The sequence below is a fragment of the Dendrobium catenatum genome, unplaced genomic scaffold (genome assembly GCF_001605985.2).
Source record: "Dendrobium catenatum unplaced genomic scaffold, ASM160598v2 fragScaff_scaffold_104, whole genome shotgun sequence".
Taxonomy (NCBI): Eukaryota; Viridiplantae; Streptophyta; class Magnoliopsida; order Asparagales; family Orchidaceae; genus Dendrobium; species Dendrobium catenatum.
Genome location: NW_021318566.1, coordinates 555094 through 575730, shown reverse-complemented (window position 1 = coordinate 575730; position 20637 = coordinate 555094). Strand labels below are relative to the sequence as shown.

The 20637-nt window shown below is 36.3% G+C and overlaps 1 protein-coding gene across 2 annotated transcripts; it reads right to left on the bottom strand.

The window, feature by feature from the left end:
• Positions 1 to 10145: 10145 nt before the first annotated feature.
• LOC110104404 lies at positions 10146 to 14234 on the bottom strand. 2 transcript variants are annotated; one of them, XM_020833489.2, is made up of 8 exons: positions 14074 to 14234; positions 13936 to 13996; positions 13668 to 13720; positions 13073 to 13512; positions 11883 to 12046; positions 11678 to 11794; positions 11133 to 11196; positions 10146 to 11023 (listed from the first exon to the last, which is right to left on the bottom strand). In XM_020833489.2, exons 1-8 carry the CDS (start codon positions 14172 to 14174, stop codon positions 10551 to 10553), a joined length of 1473 nt encoding a protein of 490 aa, XP_020689148.1. In that variant the 5' UTR covers positions 14175 to 14234; the 3' UTR covers positions 10146 to 10550. The 2 variants fall into 2 exon arrangements, with proteins under 2 accessions (XP_020689148.1, XP_020689149.1); XM_020833490.2 differs by having other exon boundaries at positions 11702 to 11794.
• Positions 14235 to 20637: the final 6403 nt, after the last annotated feature.

Here is a 20637-nt window from a genome sequence, read left to right as displayed (position 1 = left end):
ATAAAATAATATGTATTTAAATCAAATCAATTATTAATTACTATATGTGAAATTTCCATTATATTTTTTGTTGGTTGCTTGTTAAAGAGCATGCACTTTTCACTAGTAATTAGTAAATAAATAGGACCTAATGAGTGGTTTTCCCCGTCGTTCTCTTTTGCTCCATAGCCAGCTCGAACACTCAGCCTTTTGCTGCTGCCATCCTGCTGCTGCCTCATCAATAATAACATCTTCAAATTTCCGATCATACCTAACCCTAGCCCTAATCCTAATCCTAACCCTAACCCTAACCCTAACCCTACAAATCTTAAAAGAAGAGCAGCGATCCTAAGCACAATTTTCTTCGCAAAGGTACTCCTTCCGCTTCCCGCAGACAAATCATGTATCCGGCCGGGCAGCCTGATCTCTCAGTACCGTCGGCGCGGCGGCGAAAGGGCGGAGGCGACGCTGAAGCTAAGCGTCGGCGAAGGGTGGCTAGCTATAAATCCTACACCGTAGAATCCAAGGTGAAGGCTTCCATCATCAGCAGCTTCCGCTGGATCAAGGAAAAGTGTAAGTCCAACCTCTGCATTGCCTTGCTAAATTCCATCACAATTTCATTTTTCATGCATTAGCCCCCTCGATGTGTTGCCCTAGAGAACTCTATTACAATTTTCTTCGCAAAGGTACTCCTTCCTCTTCCCGCAAACAAATCATGTATACGGCCGGGCAGGCTGATCTCTCAGTACCGTCGGCGCGGCGGTGAAAGGGCGGAGGGACGCTGAAGCTAAGCGTCGGCGAAGGGTGGCCAGCTATAAATCCTACACCGTCGAATCCAAGGTGAAGGCTTCCACCATCGGCAGCTTCTACTGGAATACTGGATCAAGGAAAAGTGTTCTGCCCTTCCGTTACCCTGTCTCTCACACTCTTTCTCTGTGTGTGTGTCTCTCTCTCTTTTAGGATTTTTTTTTTTCTTTTTGTTGGACCTCTGTAGGGCTGCTAAATATATTGGTTTGTTTCTGTGCGTCTACGTCTAGATTCTTATGGATGAGATAGCATTGATTTTGATTGTTTGTATTGTTGTGATTGGAAGCTTCTGTTTAGTTTTTATATATATGTATTTGAATTGAATCTTGAAGGCGAAAGCTATGTCCTACTAATTGATTTATTTTATTATGCAGAATCACAGTGAAGATTATTTTTATGCATATGAAAAGATTTATTAACAGCTTGAAGAATACCCGATGCGGGGTGTCCAAGTCGTTGGTGCCAAATGGACGCTGTACTGGAGACCGTGAGAAGAGATGTGGGATGCAATGTGGATTCGGCAGCCGGCTTGATATCAATAGGATACAGTTTGTGACGGCTGGTACCCCGGAGAAGAGACTGATGAGTATGTGAATCCTTCACAGTAAATCCATTAGAATAAAAAATAATATAGTGTTTATTATCTTTGATTAACCGATTAACAGAAATCAAATTATGGGTAATAGTAGGAATATGAAGAAGGTTATTGAGGCGAAACTTAAGAGCGGGTGTAGACAAAATGCCTTGACCCGAATGCGCAATGGGTAGTTGATTCTCATTCCCCACTTGAACTTGTGAGTTACATGTATACGGTTGCAGAGACTGAACCTGAGACGCATCGGAAGTTAAATGGGTGCTTGTGCCATAATCAAGAAACCACTCAGTCGGAGGAGCTTCGTCATGAGCCAATAGCACTTGCGGTGGTTGATATGAAAGGTTTGATCGATGCCAGCAAGTCGCAGCTGAGTGACCAAATTTTTCGCAAATTTGGCAATCAACTGGAACGGACGACGCAAATTTGGCAATCAATTGGAACGGACGAACGACGATTTCTACCAGTTGGTGGAAACTGAGATCGACTGCCTCTTTGGTTGGATGAGTGGCCACGAGATCTTCCTCTTGAGCATCCACGGGATGCCGTAAGAGGAAACGGTGGATCTGTAGTATTAGGATCAGAGGTATTCAGACGAGTTTCGAAGGCGAGATTGGTTTCTGCGCTACATGCGGTAACGCATAGAGATCATCCAAATGAATAGGGTGTAATTTCGTCCGAATGTATGTCTTGAACGCATTGCACGCCAGAGGAAGACCATTAAGCATGTACAAGATGACATCTTCGGGTTCTATATGCAAACTGCTGCAGTAATGGCGTCAACGCGTTGTTTGATTTCGGATAGGTATTGAACCATAGTGCGATCTTTCATCTGTAGCTGATGCAATTAGTTCTTGAGTTGCAAGATTCTCAATCGATTTGAGGATTGTAAGCGACGTTCTAACATGAGCCAGATGTCCGGACATAGGGGAAGATAGAAGATGAAATAGTAGAGAACAGTGCGGAGGACAAATTTTGATTGATAAGTAGCCAAGAACTGTATTGAGGATTGGGGCAAGGGTATGAACCTCAAGAACGATTTGTTTGGGTGGTTTAGAAATAGAACCATCAAGATACCCATAAAAATTGTTAGCCGAGAAGAGTTTTGAAATTTGTGATCGCCAAATATGATAATTATCGGTATTGAGTTGTGTGTTCAACATGGTTTTCATATTTGACATCAGGAATTTCAATTGAGCTGGAATCACCATTTTGGTGGCAGAAGATGAGCTCAAGGGAAGGACAGAGGAGGCGGAGGAGGTTTCCTGAACCGCCATTGAGGAAGAAAAAAAAAAGATGAGAAGAAAATAAAGGATGAAACGAAAGTTACCCGGTTAGCTCTGATACCATGATAACAAAGAGCGAAGAAGCAGCGACAGAGGAAGAAGGAAATGAAGCTTTCTTATTAATGAATAATAGATACAAGGTTCTATATATAGAGAAAGACAGAGCTAACGAACGGTAAAGATTACAAGATTGAATCTAACGGTACAGAATTACATATTAGTTAATCGAAAGTAAAAAAGACGTGATTACGAAGACATGCAAAGGTGATCTTTGAACCATTAAGTGTGGAAAGGTGGTGATAGTACAAACAGCGAGTGAAAGGGGTGGCTACTTCAATCAATTGCATACGAAGGTGTCGATGGGACCAATAGTGTGAGAAGTCATGGCGGGATTTAGATGAGTCAATGGAAAAAAAATGATATTTTGTTGAAATTTAAATTTTTAAATATATAAAATAAATAGAATTAATATAATAGTTTATATCTCAATTCATTTTATATATTATAACTTATGATGGATTCAAATAGACTTTATAATATATAAAATATATATGTCATTAGATAGTTTATAAACTAAAAAAAAAAATGAAATATGTCATTAGATTAGTTTATAACTTATGATGGATTCAAATAGACTTTATAATATATAAAATATAAATAGAATTAATATAATAGTTTATATATGTACATGATGCACGTCAATTAAATTTTATAAAATAGAAATAATATCATAAAACTTAAAATAAACTCATGGCATATTATATTAGTTATATTAAATACTAGATGAATGTTACATGTGATATTAATTTGTATGCTTATAAATTATATATACATAATTAATAGGCATATAAATGTCTATTATTCTTCATATATACTCATTAAAGTCAAATTAAAGATTCGAAGCATGTTTATATATAATGTGAGGGTTCCCAATTGATTTATTTTTTTACATTAATATACCATATTTCAAGACTAATTTTATTATTAAAAACTAAAAAAAAAGCATTAAGAGAAATATTGAAATCAAATTGCTATTAAGCAAAGAAAATAACTCATGATATAACTAATTCTTTAAAAAAATTAAAATAAAGCCCAAAGAAATAAGAAATAACTACTATTACTCAAAATTTGCTTTGCAGCTTTTAATATATTTGTGTGCTGAAAACAGTTTAATATAGCTTTAATTAAAAGCTGAAACCAGGTTCCCAAATAAATTCTTTCTCCATAATTAATTAGAAAATATACATGCACTAGATTTTTTGGCCAACTGAAATAACAGATAATGAAAATAAATTAAATTCTTTGATATTAACTGGAAAAAAATACATTAATGAATATAATCAATGATTTTCAAATATGGATTATTTAAAAATATAAATAAATTATATGTGTTAGAAAGAAAAGAAAATAAAATAGCATGATATAATTACAAATTAAATATATACTAAAAAGAAATTTTTTTGAATATAAATAATATCAATAATATCTAATATCAAGAATATCTATAGAATTTTAAGAAATAATTAAGTATTGTTACATAAGAGTTATTGTTCATAAGAGTATCTTTACACTACCAAAAAATAGATTCTTTTGCATCGGTCATTAGGAGCAGTTTTAAAACCGCTTCTAAAACTCCTCCTTTGCACCGGTTTTAACTGGTACAAATTGCAATAATTTGAACCGATTTTAGCCGGTGCAATTTACAACGGTTTAAAATGAAGCTGAAGCTAAGCCTGCTTGGTAATTAAATCCCCAATTCCCAATCGGCTATCTGCTTCCTCTCTTCTTTCGAGCCCTAATTCCGCCCCGTACGTCCGTGTCTCTCCGTGTGGAGCGAATCGCAGAGCATCACAACTCTTCTCACATGAAGACCCATCTCAGCCAGCCAGCCCTTTCTCATTGTGAGTGTCTTCCCCTTCTTCTTCTTCTTCTTCTTCTTCTTCTTTTTCATATTATTCTCCCTCTTCTTCTCATTTTTCTGAAATCATTTTACTAAAAATCATTTGTCTAAAGCCAGATGCATTTTTGCTCTTACTTCCCCTATCACTTCATTCATTAGAAATGTTAATTGGCTCATGTTTCTCCTAAATGTTAACTGACTCATGTTTCTCTGAGATGTTAATTGGTTCATGTTTCTCCCGAGAGACATTTGGAATTGTTTATGGTTTCTCATCTACACCAAAAAGAAAAAAAATATAGAACAAGTATGTGCAAACACTACCATATGCCCATTTCATCCCTTACTATTGCTCGATGAGAAAAATAGGTTTAGGAAATTAAGTATTAATTCCATTAGATTTTGGAATATCACTATTTATATTGTTAGATCTCATGAGTTTGATTAAACTGCCTTTATCAACTTTATTTATTCTTTAAATATTATGCGCACAATGAGTCCACCTATAGATGATTCTTCTTTCCATTGAACTGAAAAGAGTAACAAATTGACTAAACTTCAAGATATGCTCCTTAAATATAGATTTTTTTCATTCAGGAATTTTTTTCGGATCTTAAACTATTTTATATGCCTATTGACATTCTCCAAGTGAGTTTGTATTATTTTTAGTCATATGATTCTCACCAGATTATTCAACAAGAACTAGATATTTATGAAAAGCATGAATTTAGTATTATTTTTATATACTAATTTACTAAATTTGTTCAAAGAGATATATTCAGTACCAAAAAATAGTACTTTTCGCATCAGTTATTAGGAGCGGTTTTTAAACCGCTGAAAAAAAACTTATTTGCAGCAAGGGATTTTATAAATTTGTTTTCCTTTTCTTAGTTTCGCCTTTTGAAGTATAAAACATCTGTAGGTTTTTTTTCACAGATTTGTCGTCTTTGAAAAGAATAGGGGAAGGATATCTCTCCGTGATAACTTTGATCGCTTGTTAGCATTTTAAGCAATAGTGATGGAAGATGGTTGCGATGTGGCTCTATTTGCTCGCTTGTTAGCATGTGAGTAATGTAAAATTTAAACTTTGAAAACTTATATGCTAGTCTTATATAATTCTTAAGATAGTCAAGTATGCTATGAAACTTTTCAAATAGAGAAATTTTTTTCTCTTTCTTTTTTAGATAACTTATGATTTGGTAGATTCTTACATTAGATTGCAAGTAAAACCTTGATTGATCTAATCCAAATTATTTGATTGAAAATGGTATAACTAACAGCATGAAGGAGACAGTGGCGATGAGCGACTATGGTGGCCGCTGGTGGTGACATCAAAGCCAGCTTGCTATGGAAAAAGAAATCGGCGGCGAAAAATGGCAAATTTGAAATGCATAAAAAATGAACAATGGAGTAAGAAAGAAATTCATCAAAAAGTTAAAAATCAAAATTTTAAATTCTAGTACATTTAAAGTATTTGGAAATCCTTTTTAACAAATCAAACAACCCTAATCCCATACACAAACAAAAAGGAAACAATCCTGAAACTAACACAAAAACACATCCAAATCCTCAATGTAACCACCCAAAATCTTAAATTCGGCCATCCACAGGTCTCCATTGAATGAACCAAGGATAGAAAATTTTCTCTGGGAGGGAAAAACCAAAGAAGAGAACTAAAATTACCCTAAATCCTAAAAGATGTGAAAGGCAATAGAGGAAATTAAAGTTGGAAAAGGAAGGATTAACCAACAAATAAGAGCCAAAAAATTGAACCAAACCAGCTCCTATTTTTCTTCTTTTTCTTCCTATATTTCAGAGTTGCTGTAGATTTCCTGCTTCTACAAGGAGCATCACAGAGTCGAAGGCCTTGAAGACCTACTGGCAGAAAGCAAGAATGCCCACATTGATCTGTAACACCACCACCAACTCTAGTAATATTTCGATTGGCTTTCAGAACTCTCAAAATTTTGAAAACTTGTTGATTAGATCAAAAAAGGAGCTGGTTTCGTTCAATTTTTTGGCTCTTATTTGTTGGGTAATCCTTTCTTTTCAGCCTTTCCTCTATTGCCTTTCTCATCTTTTAGGATTTAGTGTAATTTTAGTTCTCTTTTAATAGAATTGTGCTTCAGTTGTAAAAGTTCCACGAAAAAATTATATGGGAATGATATCATTTTTCAGTGAAGAGTGAATCTTGAAAGTTAGCTTCGAGGATAATTTTTTACCAGTCTTACTAATATCACAAAAAATAAGTAAACTAAAGGGACTTAAAAGTGGAATGTACAACAAATACAAAGCAGAACTAATTCATTTATACCATTATATTGCATAAAGAAAATTTTCCTAAAAAACAAGCTCTCTTCTTCCTATTCCTGGAAAGCAGCGACCTAAAAAATCCGATATAAAAAAAATGAAAATTTGCTCCTCGTAGTTTATCTTTAACTTGTAGATGCAGCAGTAACGAAGCAGTAATGCTTGCTTTGGCAACCCACACAAATGGATCATCCTTCCAAAAGATTCAAATGCCGGCTGAAAGCAACACAGCGCCGTCACTATAGGATACTTAAAGAAAAAGATTCATTTTTTTTTTCTTTTCTCACCTTCTTCTGTAACTTTTCTTCTTCATTCCCTATTCTCATCAGCCATCCGAGTCTCTTCTCTCCTTCAGTGAAGAGATTGAAGCCAAACTTGCTTTCAAGAACCTCTTCTGGAACAACGTCGCAGGAGAGAAGAACCTCTTCTGCGGAAAGCCCCACGCGAACCAGCGAAGCCGAAGAAGAAAGCCCTACCTCACGCGAACGGCAACGAAGAGGAAAGCCCTAACTCCGTTAAATTGAAGATCCGTGAGGGTAAATTGACGATCTGAAAAGGAAGGTACTGCTGTTCTGCGAGTTTTCTCCTCTCTCGTGGGAGGCTGGTTCGCGCGAGAGTTTTTGGAACCCGCTCGAAGTCACGCAAAAGGCCTGTCACAATACACCGATAATGCTTCCCAGGAATTACTTTTGTTCTCCTTAAAATCAACGAAACAATTTAATTTACGAAATACATGTAAATTAATTACATTACACTCCTAATTCTGCATACCAAACAGCCCCTAAGTGTTTTTCTTCTTTGGTTTTTCCCTCCCAGAGAAAGTTTTGTATCCTTGTTCCATTAGATGGAGACCGGTGGATTGCCGAATTTAGGATTTTGGGTGGTTAGATTGAGGATTTGGATATTTTTTCGTGTTTGTTTCAGGATTTGTTTCCTTTTTGTTTGTGTATGGGCTTAGGGTTGTTTGGTTTGCTAAAAATAATTGCCAAATATTTCAATTGTAGGAGAATTTAAAATTTTGATTTTTAACTTTTTGATGAATTTCTTTCTCACTCCATAGTTAATTTTTTATGCATTTTAAATTCGCCAATTCTCGATCAATATCTTTTTGATAGCAAGCTGACTCTGACATCACTGCAAGGAATCACCGTCATCTCTCACCGCCACTTATCAAATTACTAACCACTACTATCATTGAATTTTACATGATATTGATTTTTTCTCTAGCAAATTATCTTATCAATGTAATTTGTTAAAGAAATCAAAGTTCAAAATTAATTTCTCATTACCTTCTTATGCTTTATTTGGGACGACTTTCTTACTGTTTCTTAAAGTTGTTTTCTAGTATAAAAATTTTCCTTTTCCTATACTTGAAAGTTCTCGCACAATTTATTTTTAAATAAAACATCAATTTGAAGCTTATACATACTAAAAGATGTTAAATTGAAAATTTCTGGTACCATTCATAAGGAAAATTAGATATAATAAATGGACAATTTCTTACTACTTTCTATGAAATCACATCAAGATCATCACCTACGAATTTCTTACTCGTTTGAGATGACTTTCTTGCTTCTTCTATAATCAGCTTTTTACTGAAAAAATTTTGTACTAGAAAGCTCCTTTAAGAAACAGTAAAAAAATTGTCCCAAATGAAGCCTAAATATGACTCAGTCCGATCCGAATAAAATTTTTGCTCAATTCCTCTACTATAAACTCCTTACATAAATGTTTGTCAACATTAAAAATTAAAATTAAGGTTTGTGATATCATAATTGAAAACTTAATTAACTTTTAGTTTTGATTTGAAGAAAGTAGAGATGTCAAAATCGGATTAAGGGTGGGATTCAATTCGAACCAGACATTGACTCGTTAATATTTTACTCGACCCAAATCCAACCGATTTTTACAGACAAGTTAGAAATCTCAGCCCGACCGACACAAAACCACGATGCGAGTCCCTCCCATCGTTGTTAGTTCGTTACTTCAGATCCAACTGCAGAACGACGAGCTCATAGCTTCCTCCCGTCATCATCGTTATATCTGATCCAACTGCATAATGGCAAGTCCCTTCCGTCGTCATCATTAGTTCATTACTTCCGATCCAATTGCAAAACGACGAGCTCTCTCCCATTGTCGTCGTCGTTACTTTCGATCTAGCTGTAGAACGGCGAGCTCCCTCCTGTCATCGTCGTTAATTCTGAGCTGCCGTGACTTCCAACCCGACAGGAAAGAACGTCGTCGAAGGAGGCGAACACGCGAAGCAGGCTGACTAAGCCCGTGCAAGAAGAAGAAAAACAAAACCTAGGCCCTGACCCAAAGTTAGGTCAGATCCATGTGAACTTCGAGTTAACAGGTTGACCCGAATCATACCCAATTTTTCGAATGGATCACATTTTGAAACCCTAACCGACCCATTTGCCTAATGGGTTGACCCTAAATTTTTGGATCGGGTCAAATATTGGAGTTATTATTCCGTCAGGTTACCGAATGCATCCGGAAACCAATAACAAAATGCCACGTCATTAAAGTGCTCGGTACCGCTCCCTCAGTACACTCGGTATGCTCGATATTTTCAACGGATGTAATAAAAATTCCAAATATTGACACCCTACCAGAAAGGATCCGTAACCTCCCTTTGGGTCCACCCACGTTGCCGATTAGATCTATGCACGTCTTCAAAGTCTACTGTTGTTCTTCCACCCAGAACGAAACTCACCAGCGCTATGCGGCGTCCAAGGCAGCTTCGTCTCCTGCGCTCCAATCTCTCTTTATTAGGTGAATGAGACGAAACCGGAAGTTTCCGACCTTCTCCATCCCCCTTTGTGTCTAATAAGGTGAAACCGCATCGACCGCTCTCTCTCTCTCCCTTTTGCCCGCTCAGCGCAGCCTCTCAATGAGCCGGCGCTGCCAGTTCATTTGAACCTGTTTTAACAATTTCTTCATCAAGAAAAAATGTTGGAAGGCCCCAATCCTGAACAGAAAAATAAAGCATGGGAACAGGAAACGATCTAAAATAAAGAGAAGTGGAGAGTCAGAGCTGATAAACCGTATGTAGTATGTTTTTGTGTCTTTCTCATTCGATCTCTTGGCTTCAAGCTGCTTGCTTCTATCCTGACGATCTTGATCAAAGGAAAGGGAAGTAAAATTTTCATCTATTTTTGCAATGTTTTCACTGCAATGAAACTCTACAGGTTTCTGCTGCAAGTATAATTTTACATGTATATTTGATGCACGCCAAATAAGAACTTTTATGTTCATGCAGAATTATTCATTTAGTCAATAAAGATCTTCATTACTTACCGAGAAAAATCTACAATGATCAATATACGACCGGTAGATGTTCATTAATCAGACACAATTACACAATGGCAAACCCAAACTGAATTGTGAAATCCCCAGCAGAAAGAACAACTTTAACTTACCTAAAATTTCTCAAACAACACTATGAAACTGACATTTTTCGGCTAAAACAAAAGAAACACTTGAATAAGACCAAAATACTGATACAACTGTAAAAACAAAATCCACCATCGAAAAGAAAAGCTAAAACCGAACAATCTTCATAGGTTTGACGAATAAGGTGTGTGTGATGAGGGGTAAGATCAATTTTTGTTATTCAAATTTATGACCTCCAGGACACAATGAAAGCAACTAACCATAGCTCCAGGCATACCCTCTACAAGCTTGGATAATAGAATTCCATCTCCCAAGGCGTCAAATATGAAATAGGTGAAAGATCTCCGTATAGTGAATCATCATCATTCTGTCTTGGTGAACTGGTTTCAGATTGCTTGAATTTTCGGGACCTTAGTGCAGTGACTTTGAGTTTTGCAATGAATACTAACTTGAACCAATTGCATCTTGGTGAATTGGTTTCAGAACACTTGCTTTCTCGGGGCTTTGGTGCAGCCATTTTAAGCCTTGCAACGAATAATAGCTTTAGCCATTTGACACGAAGCAATGGGGAACCAATATCAAAATTATTGGGCACATAGCTTCTTCCATTTTGTTTCAGCAGATCATCAACGAGAATATCCACCCGATTAGTGCCGCTCCAGACCCCCTCCCTCATGATGAAAGTTGCTTTCAAATTGTTCCCCGACTCTAAGCCGATTGGAGCAGATAGACCCTGTGCGCTGGTAGACATGCCTGAAATTGGAAGTTCACACTCAGCATAGAATGGTAATTGATACGAAACTGTTTATTAAGACAGTATAAAAGAAAGTTTTCAAGTTATAAAAGGTCCTAATACACATACCATTAGGCTGCACCAGGACATTGGAAGTTTGGGATGAACTTGATCCAAGAAATCGTCCCAAATTCTGAAGGAATGGGAAAAACAGAGACTCATTCAGTTTTACTCTAATTTAGGTTTCGTTTGGGACAACTTTCTTACTACTTCTTGAAGTAGTAAGAAAACCGTCTCAAACGAAGCCTTAGTCTCCATCAACCAGCGGCACTTAAGGGGTTATTTGATAGGCTTCTTGCTTCTAAAAGCAGTGTTTTACAAAAAACTATTTTATAGGTCACAATCTTTACTGAACTGCAAAAAAATTACTTCTAAAAAGAAAATTGTGGGCTTTTTTTTTCCAACCAAACAGAACATGCAGGCAAAAAGCTAAATAAAAGATTCATCTCTTTGTTGGAATCAAAATACAAACCAAACACAGCTCACCTTGACCTATTGGTTGAGAGCTAATGCTTCAACTAAGAGGTCCTAGGATCGAGTCTTTGTGTATGCGTGGTGTGTGTGAGTTTGCCTTAATTGGCCTAAATGTCCCAAAAAAAAAAAAAAATACAAACCAAGTCAGGTGCAGGAGGGTTAACCAGACAGCCATCGCGTAGAATATCAGGCCACTCCCTAGACTTTGAGGCATGACCATAGGTTCTTACCCATCTTCCTTCTGTCATTCCAATCATCTGACGAGATAATCAAAATGTTAAGAGGTCATAGATCATTATAATGTCGCAAAGTATCATTTTATTGTCCATTTGATGATAATCTTACATCACGTAGCGTTTCTGGACGGTTTTCGCTACAATAACATAAGAAGTCCCGCACAGTGTTGATATTACATTCTACAAGCCTCTTGTGGAAAGGGCCATTTTCGAAAATCCCCTTTAAATTATATACTTTATCCTCCATCGACGGAGGACGATCCTTTTGGTGCCCTAAACTCGAGAAAACAAAATACTAATTAAAATTTGTAGAAACTACATTTAAAATTGCACTGCTGTATTTTGAAGTACTTCCATTTTGAATCTTTCAATATTATGAGTTGAAGAGAAGTTATATATTAAAGTCTAAGAAGGTGCATTTTAAGGAAATCAAGCATCTAAGCTTTCACGAAGAAATTCAGTTACTAAGTTTGGTATTTGAAGAATTATGAAGGAAAAAAAAATTCAGCTAAACAGTTATTAATAGTATTGACGAATTGTTATCCATTAATAACTTGAGTTAATGTCATTCAAGAAAATTGGGCTTCGTTTAGGACAGCTTTCTTATTGCTTTCTAAAGCAGCTTTTTAATACAACTAAAATGCTGCTTTAAAAAGCAATAAGAAAGTTATCTCAAATAAAACTCTTTATGAGAATTTCGACTAAGAAAAATCAATAATATTTAGCTAAAAGCAGCAAACAAGAAATAAACTGACAATGACAAATCCATTTCAAAGCAAAGCATTATTCAAATAATTTTCAAACTCAATCAGAACTAATTTAAATCAAAAGATGAAGCATCAATCAAACATTTAATTGATGATTAATTAACCTATGGAACCGATTTCCAAGTATGAAAGTATGCCTCTCAAGCATATTCAATTCATGACATTTAACAAATGATATTAAAAATGGAAAATCTATTGAAGAATTCTTTCAGAGGTTAAGTTGATGGATCCCATTATTGGTTTTACTTTTTCACATTAAAGTAGGCAGCATATTGAATAGATAAGCCAGTAAGTTGATTAAAAAAATGCGCACAGAAACTAAAAGGTTGGCTCTGTATCATAAATTTTGAACATCAATGGGGGGGTTAATTCTAAGGTTGAATGTCATGTGAGTTTCATATGCCGATCTTTTACTCTAAAAGATCATGTGAGTAACTCTTTAAAATGACCAAGTGGCAAGAGCAACAGTGATGTGATCATGTGAGTAACTCTTTAAAATGAACAATTCTGGAATCAAAAAACAAATACTTACGTTTCATATGCCGATCTAGTACTCTAAAATCCTTGCTTATTCCTACTTGAACTTCTTTAGCCATGCCTCTTACACCCAATCTGAACGTTTTAGACTTAGTCCAACTAGAGTTATCAGTAAATGTGGCATCTGATATACTTCCAATTCCATCACAAAGCCTCGTGGGCAAGTTTCCTATCAACAATGGTCCTTTACCCTTTCTTGGCTCTAATACATATTTCTTAAACTCTTCCTCGGTCCATTCACCATTTTCATCGCCATCAATATCTCCATTAAGGACAACAATTTCAATCTCAGCTATCGCCATGGGACCAGAGCTGATGACATTGTTTGAAGCATCTACCAAAGCTATTTCAATCTTAATATCATATGCTATGAAGTTTGTGTCTGTATAAAGTTTCTCCGGCAATTTATTAAACCGAAATCGATATTTGCACTCTCTGTAATATGAATACAGAACAACAAAACTTCGATCAGCATTAAGGGCATGTATTAAGACATGCAACAAAAACATTCAAACAAAAGAAAAAAAGGTACAAAGCTCAGTCGCAATGTGCCCCGACAAATCACACAAATGGTGACAATTTTAGGGTACCTGGAAGAAAATTGAGGAACATTGAAGCCAACCTTTTGACATAATTGTTGAACCTGATGAGATGATAAAAGAAGAAGTTGTGCATGAGCATATGCTCATAATTTAGTGAGCAGGATTAATCAGAGTTGGCTGATTGCCTTGAACTAGAAGCAAATTATCCTACGACAAAGTGATCAAGAAGCTCATTTCATAACTCAGCTTGCAATCCTAAACAACTTCATACTACGATCCTTAAATACAAGATAAAAAACAAAACATCATTGAATACCACTTGGAGATCACGAGGGTACGGCTTCAGCTTCTTCATCAATTCGTCCACCGTGTATCCCCTGCAAACATCAAAGAGAGGAGAAGCTGAGAAGAAGAAATCATCAGCGAAGAGACTTATTGAACCGCAAGAACTCACCGGTCTTGCCGATCGCAGCAGCACCGCTTTGATCCGCCGGCTCGCGTCGGCGATGCTTCCCCGTCGCCGTTTTCTTCACAGGATTTCCTCTTCGAACCCATGGATTTATGCGAACGGCGCTTTCTCCTCCAGTCCTCCACTTATTGATGGCGAACCCCATTGATTTATCATCATTTATAGATGGCGAAGTCATCGCCAAGTCTTTTCTCGAGCTTCTTTTTTAAAAAAAATAAACGGGAGATTTTCCTTCCCGCGGAAAGGGAAATTTCCCAACAGAATTAAAATAACAATTGGATTTTGGAAGAATAGCTCCCGGCGGCCGCCGGTCTCGGTCTACTCGTCGTACGGAAAGATTTGTTCAAAGATTTAGGATCGGATGGGGACAAAATGTTGGCCGTTTTACTTCTCATATCATAATTGATTTTTAAAAAATTTTATGCTATAAAATCACTTTTTAGTTTTTATTACAGCTTTTAAATAAGTTTTTTTTTTTTGCAACAAATTTACAGTCACCTTTACAAAACACTGTAGTCAAGATGCTTACTGCTTTACTTTTTAGACGCAACAACATTTATGTTTGATTACTGTTTTTAAGAAATTTTTCTTCGAAGAAATTGTTTGTATAGCAATTTTAAAAAAAGTTATTTTAACCACAATAACTTGACAATAACATTTACATAAAGCTACAGTTGGTTCTGTTTGGAATGATTTTCTCGCTATTTTGCTTTACAGACAGCACCGCAACTTCGTTTCACAACTCTTTCTTACTGATTTCTTGTTGTTTTTCAAATATTTTTATGGAGGATTTTTTTTTTTTTTTACAATAGAAGTAGCTAAGTTATTTTTCTCAAATCAACTTCACAATCAACTTTATAAAACGTTACGACCATCCCAAACAGATTTTAAATAGAATTCATACATGATTAAACTTTGGTGATATAATAATTTTTAATTTAGTTAAAAATTAAATGCAAAATATGTGATATAAATAAAGATTTATATTTCATTAAATATGAAATATAAATTATCCACATAAAATACCTTCTATAATTTCAGATTCAAATATATTTTATATTTGAGCAATAGAAACTTATTTTTGTTTGACTTTAATGATAATATATGTTATTTTTTTTCCTTTAATTTTGTCATCCATCAGAGAATCAATATTTTAAAACTTAATTTAGAAACTAAGATAAAAGTTTGTATCAATTAAAAAAAATGCAGATATAAAAGTTGAAGTGGGAAATTTTCCCATTAAATCTCAGGCAATTTGGAGTGGAGGTTTGAAAGTCAACTTTTTTGGCTCCAAACGTGACATATCAGCAAATTATTACGTCCGGTGTTTGGATTCTTCCGGACACCAATCCAGACGTGCCACATCAGCAAAATACACCGGGTCCCGATGTATTTGGGTGACGTGGCACATCCAGATTGGTTGTCCGGATGTCAGGTGACCGGATTTAATAATTCGCTCCATCTAAGGCCTTTTTTAGACAATTTTCTTATTGTATTTTAAATCAACCTTTTATTACAACATTTCAAGTTGTAAAAATATTTTTACTAGAAATATGCTTTAGCAAGCAGTAAGAAAGTCATCGAAGGCTTCCGTTGGAATAATTTTCTTATTACATTCTAAAATAGTTTTTTAACGCGAAAAATTTTACACTAAAAATTTGATTTAAAAAGCAATAATAAAGTTGGCCCAAACAAAACCTAATTCCGTTGTAAGATGATATTTAAATTAATATTTTTTAAAATTAAATTTAGAGTAATGTAATCTCGATTTTAATAAATTTATAGTCAACCATAATATTTTGATGAGACGAACTCATTGAAACTAAAGTGATCTAATCTGAATCCAATTAAATCCAAATCGATCACTATTTAAGTAGCCAAATGATCTCCAAATCTACAAGCACAAAATCATTTAATTCTAACATCATTTAGACACTTAAATGCTAAAAGAGTGATCCGATATTGAGGGAATAATATGGGTCATCTAATGCAGTGTTCTAGATTTTAGCTTTATTTATAGGCATCCCATTCTTAAAGATATATAAATTTGGCTGCACTTTCACATTGAGGAAGAGGGCATAAATACATGTTGTCAACATCAACTTTAACTCCTGACATCAATGCTAGACTTATTGGCCTTTAGTATCCTTTACTCAAAAGAGAACGATCAAACCAACAGAAAATCATTTCTTAAAGATAGCTCTTGCTCCATAGAACTCATTTGACTTTCACCATGTTGAAATATGTTCTCTATTATATAATATCAACACGTTCCCCGCCCATGAGAAAGGGCGTCATTTGTAATTGATGGGAAAAAAATTAGTGGAATTATTTCGATTATGTCAGATCCATGTTATTCTATATATTTTTTAAAATTGTATGTAAAAGCTTTTGAGTTTCTTAAAAGTCTTCTCTAATTTATATGTATATTAGATCTTTGTGTAATGCTAAGATGTTAAACTTCTCACTTTATAACCATAAATGTTCTGGCACGCAATATATATCATTGTTCAATGTTCAATAAGGAAAGTTTCATATATGCATAATTGTAAGTAATAAAAACCTAAAGATTAAGTAAAATTCGTCTGAAAAACGGTACACCAATATAATATAGGAGATGATGATGGAATTTATATTGACTCAAGAGATAAATCATAAGAGAAAATCGAATAAATTTATTTGATATTCTTCAATAGAGGAAGTTTCATATATGCATAATCATAACTAATAAAAATATAAAGAATAGGTAAAATAAAGTTATTCATATTCGTTGATGAGGTTCCGAGTATATCACCGTGGTGCTCATATTATATTAAATTAATCGCATGAAAACTTCCTCAAAGCAATTAAAAATGGTGTTACTAAGTCTTACATATGGATATAGATCAAAGAATTGATAGTTCTTATAGACAAGAAGTTATAAGAGTGTCACGACCCAATCAGACCGGAACGAATCCCTTCGCGTCGGGCTGCGACAAATATTGAAAATCCAGGATCTAGTTCTGGAATTTGCTTTCGGACTTTCTTCCAATAATCAAACATACAGAAAACACAGAGCTGCTATAAACATCCAAATATACAGAAAAGTTCATACATGATTTTCTTCTTTCTTTTCTCAAAATAATCATGTATAATACAGTGCATGACTATAGACAGAAAGAACATAACAGAAAAGTCATAACTATAAAAAAATCAAAAGTACAAAATATATAATTACAGATCAGACACTGAACGGCTAGTCCAAGACTTCGTTCCCTTTCCCAGAACCTGAAAACCATGCAGATAACAAGGATGAGCTAACTGTCACGACCCGACCGAGACGGATCCCGCCCGCACCGGGTCGCGACCAGCTTAACGAACAGACAGACCAGGATCTGACTTTGGAATTTGCTTCGAAACTGATTCTTCCAAATATTTCAACTCAAGAACAGACACACAGAGCTACTATAAAACATCAAATGCAGCGGAACAAATCATCTATATTTTTCTTTTCCTCAAAACAATCATCTACAAATACAGTACATGGCTAACAGAAAAAACAAAGAAGAAAAGCCATAACTGTACAAAAATCAAAAAATACAAAATACCTATAACTGATCTGATCAGACTCAGAATTCTAGTACAAGACCTCCTTCCCTTTCCCAGAACTTGAAAAACACGTAGAAAATAAGGGTGAGCTCAACAGCTCAGCAAAGCAACAAACCTCCAATCAAAACTTCCAGAATCCAAAACCAAACACTTCAACAAAATCCGTACAGAAACCAGAACAGAATCAGACAGATATCAAAATCATGCAGATCAGAACGAAACATATCAAATCAGAATAGATACGGACATATATCAAATCAGAACAGATACGGACATATATCGAATCAGAACAGATACGGACATATATCGAATCAGAATAGATCTAAACAGAACAGATCAAATCAGAACAGTACGGAAACAGAAGTTATATCAAATCAGATATCAGATAGCATTGTAATTAATAGTTAAATTCCCTGACACTAACAGAATCTCTACGGATGCTGGCCCCTTATGCCTCCCTTTGTGCTCACGGCATCAGAACAGATGTGTTTATAGCACCAGAATTTATATGTGCTTATAGCACCATAATATATGTGCTTATAGCACCAGAACAGAATTCCTCGGATCCGGAACAGAACAGCTCATTTCAGATTTCCCAGACACTAACTGAATCTCTTAGGATCCAGGCCCCTTATAACTCCCTTTATATAGCATATACAGATAGCATATCAATTCAGAAGAAATCCGGACGAATTCAGAAATCAGACAAAAATCGGGCAGCACAACGGATGTATACAGAATTTACACAATTTTCCTGAAAAAAATCACAGAATACCAAATTTGCACATAATATAGATAACAACATTTCAGAACATTTATTCTATTGCCACATCATTTAATATCATCACAGAAAAATACAGACGAAATAAAACACCGCCGAATTCAAAATACCCGGACCAAAATCTCCGGAAAATAACCAAAATGTGCACACTCGGCACGCTAATAACATACAGAAAATCACGTGGTAAAAACTGAACCAGACAGAAAATACGGATGAAAATCACTAACAAAAACCAATTCCGGACAGATAATATCGCCAAACACGACGGTTCTGAAAATTGAGAAAGGCGGATTGTGCCTTACCTTGCGTACAACACATTATTGAACTGTCACGACGGACGAAAACGGCCCGTCGTCGCCCGAAAATCAACTTTTCCAAAGTGGCTTTCGACATTCTCTCTCCTCAGCTGATTTTAGATATTTATTTCATTTTCTCTCTCTTCAAAATATCTCATTTTCATATATATTCAGACTGATCGTCCTGGACGATCGCAACTTCGTCCTGGACGATCCAGCTCTGGAGAATTTCGTCCAGACGAGATTAATTATCGTCCCCGGCGACTGGTCCTCTGGAGCATTTTCGTTCAGACGATCCAAATTTTCGTCCAGACGAACTGCTCAGTTTCCACAATTCCAACACAACCTGTACCGATCGTCCCGGGACGATCCAACTTCGTCCCGGACGAACCTGGAGCAAACTTCAACTGATCGTCCCAGGACGATCCCAGATCGTCCTGGACGATCCTGGAGCAGAAACAGAACTTCACAATCTCCCCAACTTCGAAAAAATGTCGTCCTCGATATTGTCCAATCCAAATGGTGTCAGAACAAGTACGGGTATGACTGTCTCATGTCAGACTCCTTTTCCCAAGTAGCTTCCCGTACATTACGGTGCTTCCACTAGACTTTAACCATCAGAATCTGTTTAATTCGTAGCTTTCGGACGTCGTACGCCAAAATCAACTATGGTTCTTCTTTGTACGCCAGATTCTCCTGAATCTCAACCTCGTCAGCTGACAGCTTCTTCCCAGAGTCAGATACCCACTTCCTCAAAGTGGATACGTGAAACACGTTATGCACGTCAGGCATCAAATCAGAAAGCAATAATCGGTAAGCAGATTTTCCAATCCTTTCCAAGATTTCAAAAGGGCCAACATACCTTGGACTAAGCTTGCTCACCTGGCCAAATCTGCTCACACCCTTCATCGGGCTGACTTTGACATACACAAAGTCACCAACTTGAAATTCAACCAATATGTGCTTCTGATTGTAATATTTCTGTTGTCGGTCCTGAGCCGCTTTCAATCTTTCTTTAATCAAGCTGATCTTCTTAACATTTTCTTCAAAGAAAGTGGCACCCAGTTCCTGTCTATTTCCGACCTCAGTCAGAGTCAAAGGAGTACGACACTTCCTGCCATACAGAGCCTCGTACGGTGCCATACCGATGCTGGACTGAAAACTGTTGTTATATGCAAATTCGATCAACGTAATATGATCTTCCCAGCTTCCGCCAAAGTCCAAAACACAAAGCCTCAACAGATCTTCCAGTACCTGAATAGTCCTCTCAGACTGTCCATCGGTCTGAGGATGAAAAGCTGTACTGAAATGCAGTTTCGTACCCAAGCCTTGCTGAATGCCCTTCCAAAGTCTGGAAGTAAATCGTCCGTCTCGATCAGATACGATCACTTTAGGCACACCGTGCAATCTGATAATTTCCTTCACATATACATGTGCCAAGCGATCCACCGGATTTGTCTGTCTGATCGGAAGAAAATGGGCGGACTTCGTCAGTCGATCTACAACCACCCAAATGGCGTCGTGTCCTTGTCTAGATCGAGGAAAACCTATTGCAAAGTCCATCGTTACCTCCTCCCACTTCAACTCAGAGATAGGCAACGACTGCAACAGTCCACCTGGTCGCTGATGCTCTGCCTTCACCAACTGACAGGCCTCGCATCTCGACACAAACTCTGCCACATCCTTCTTCATCCCAGGCCACCAGAATAAAAGCTTCATGTCAGCATACATCTTACCATTGCCTGGATGAATAGTGTAGCCTGAATGATGTTTCCTCAAATCTCCAAATACAGGTACCCACAACCTGTTCTTGCAGAAAATAGCACCAGAATCAGAAATTCGAAGTTCAGGAGTCTTACCAGATCCAATCTGAGCAATCAACTT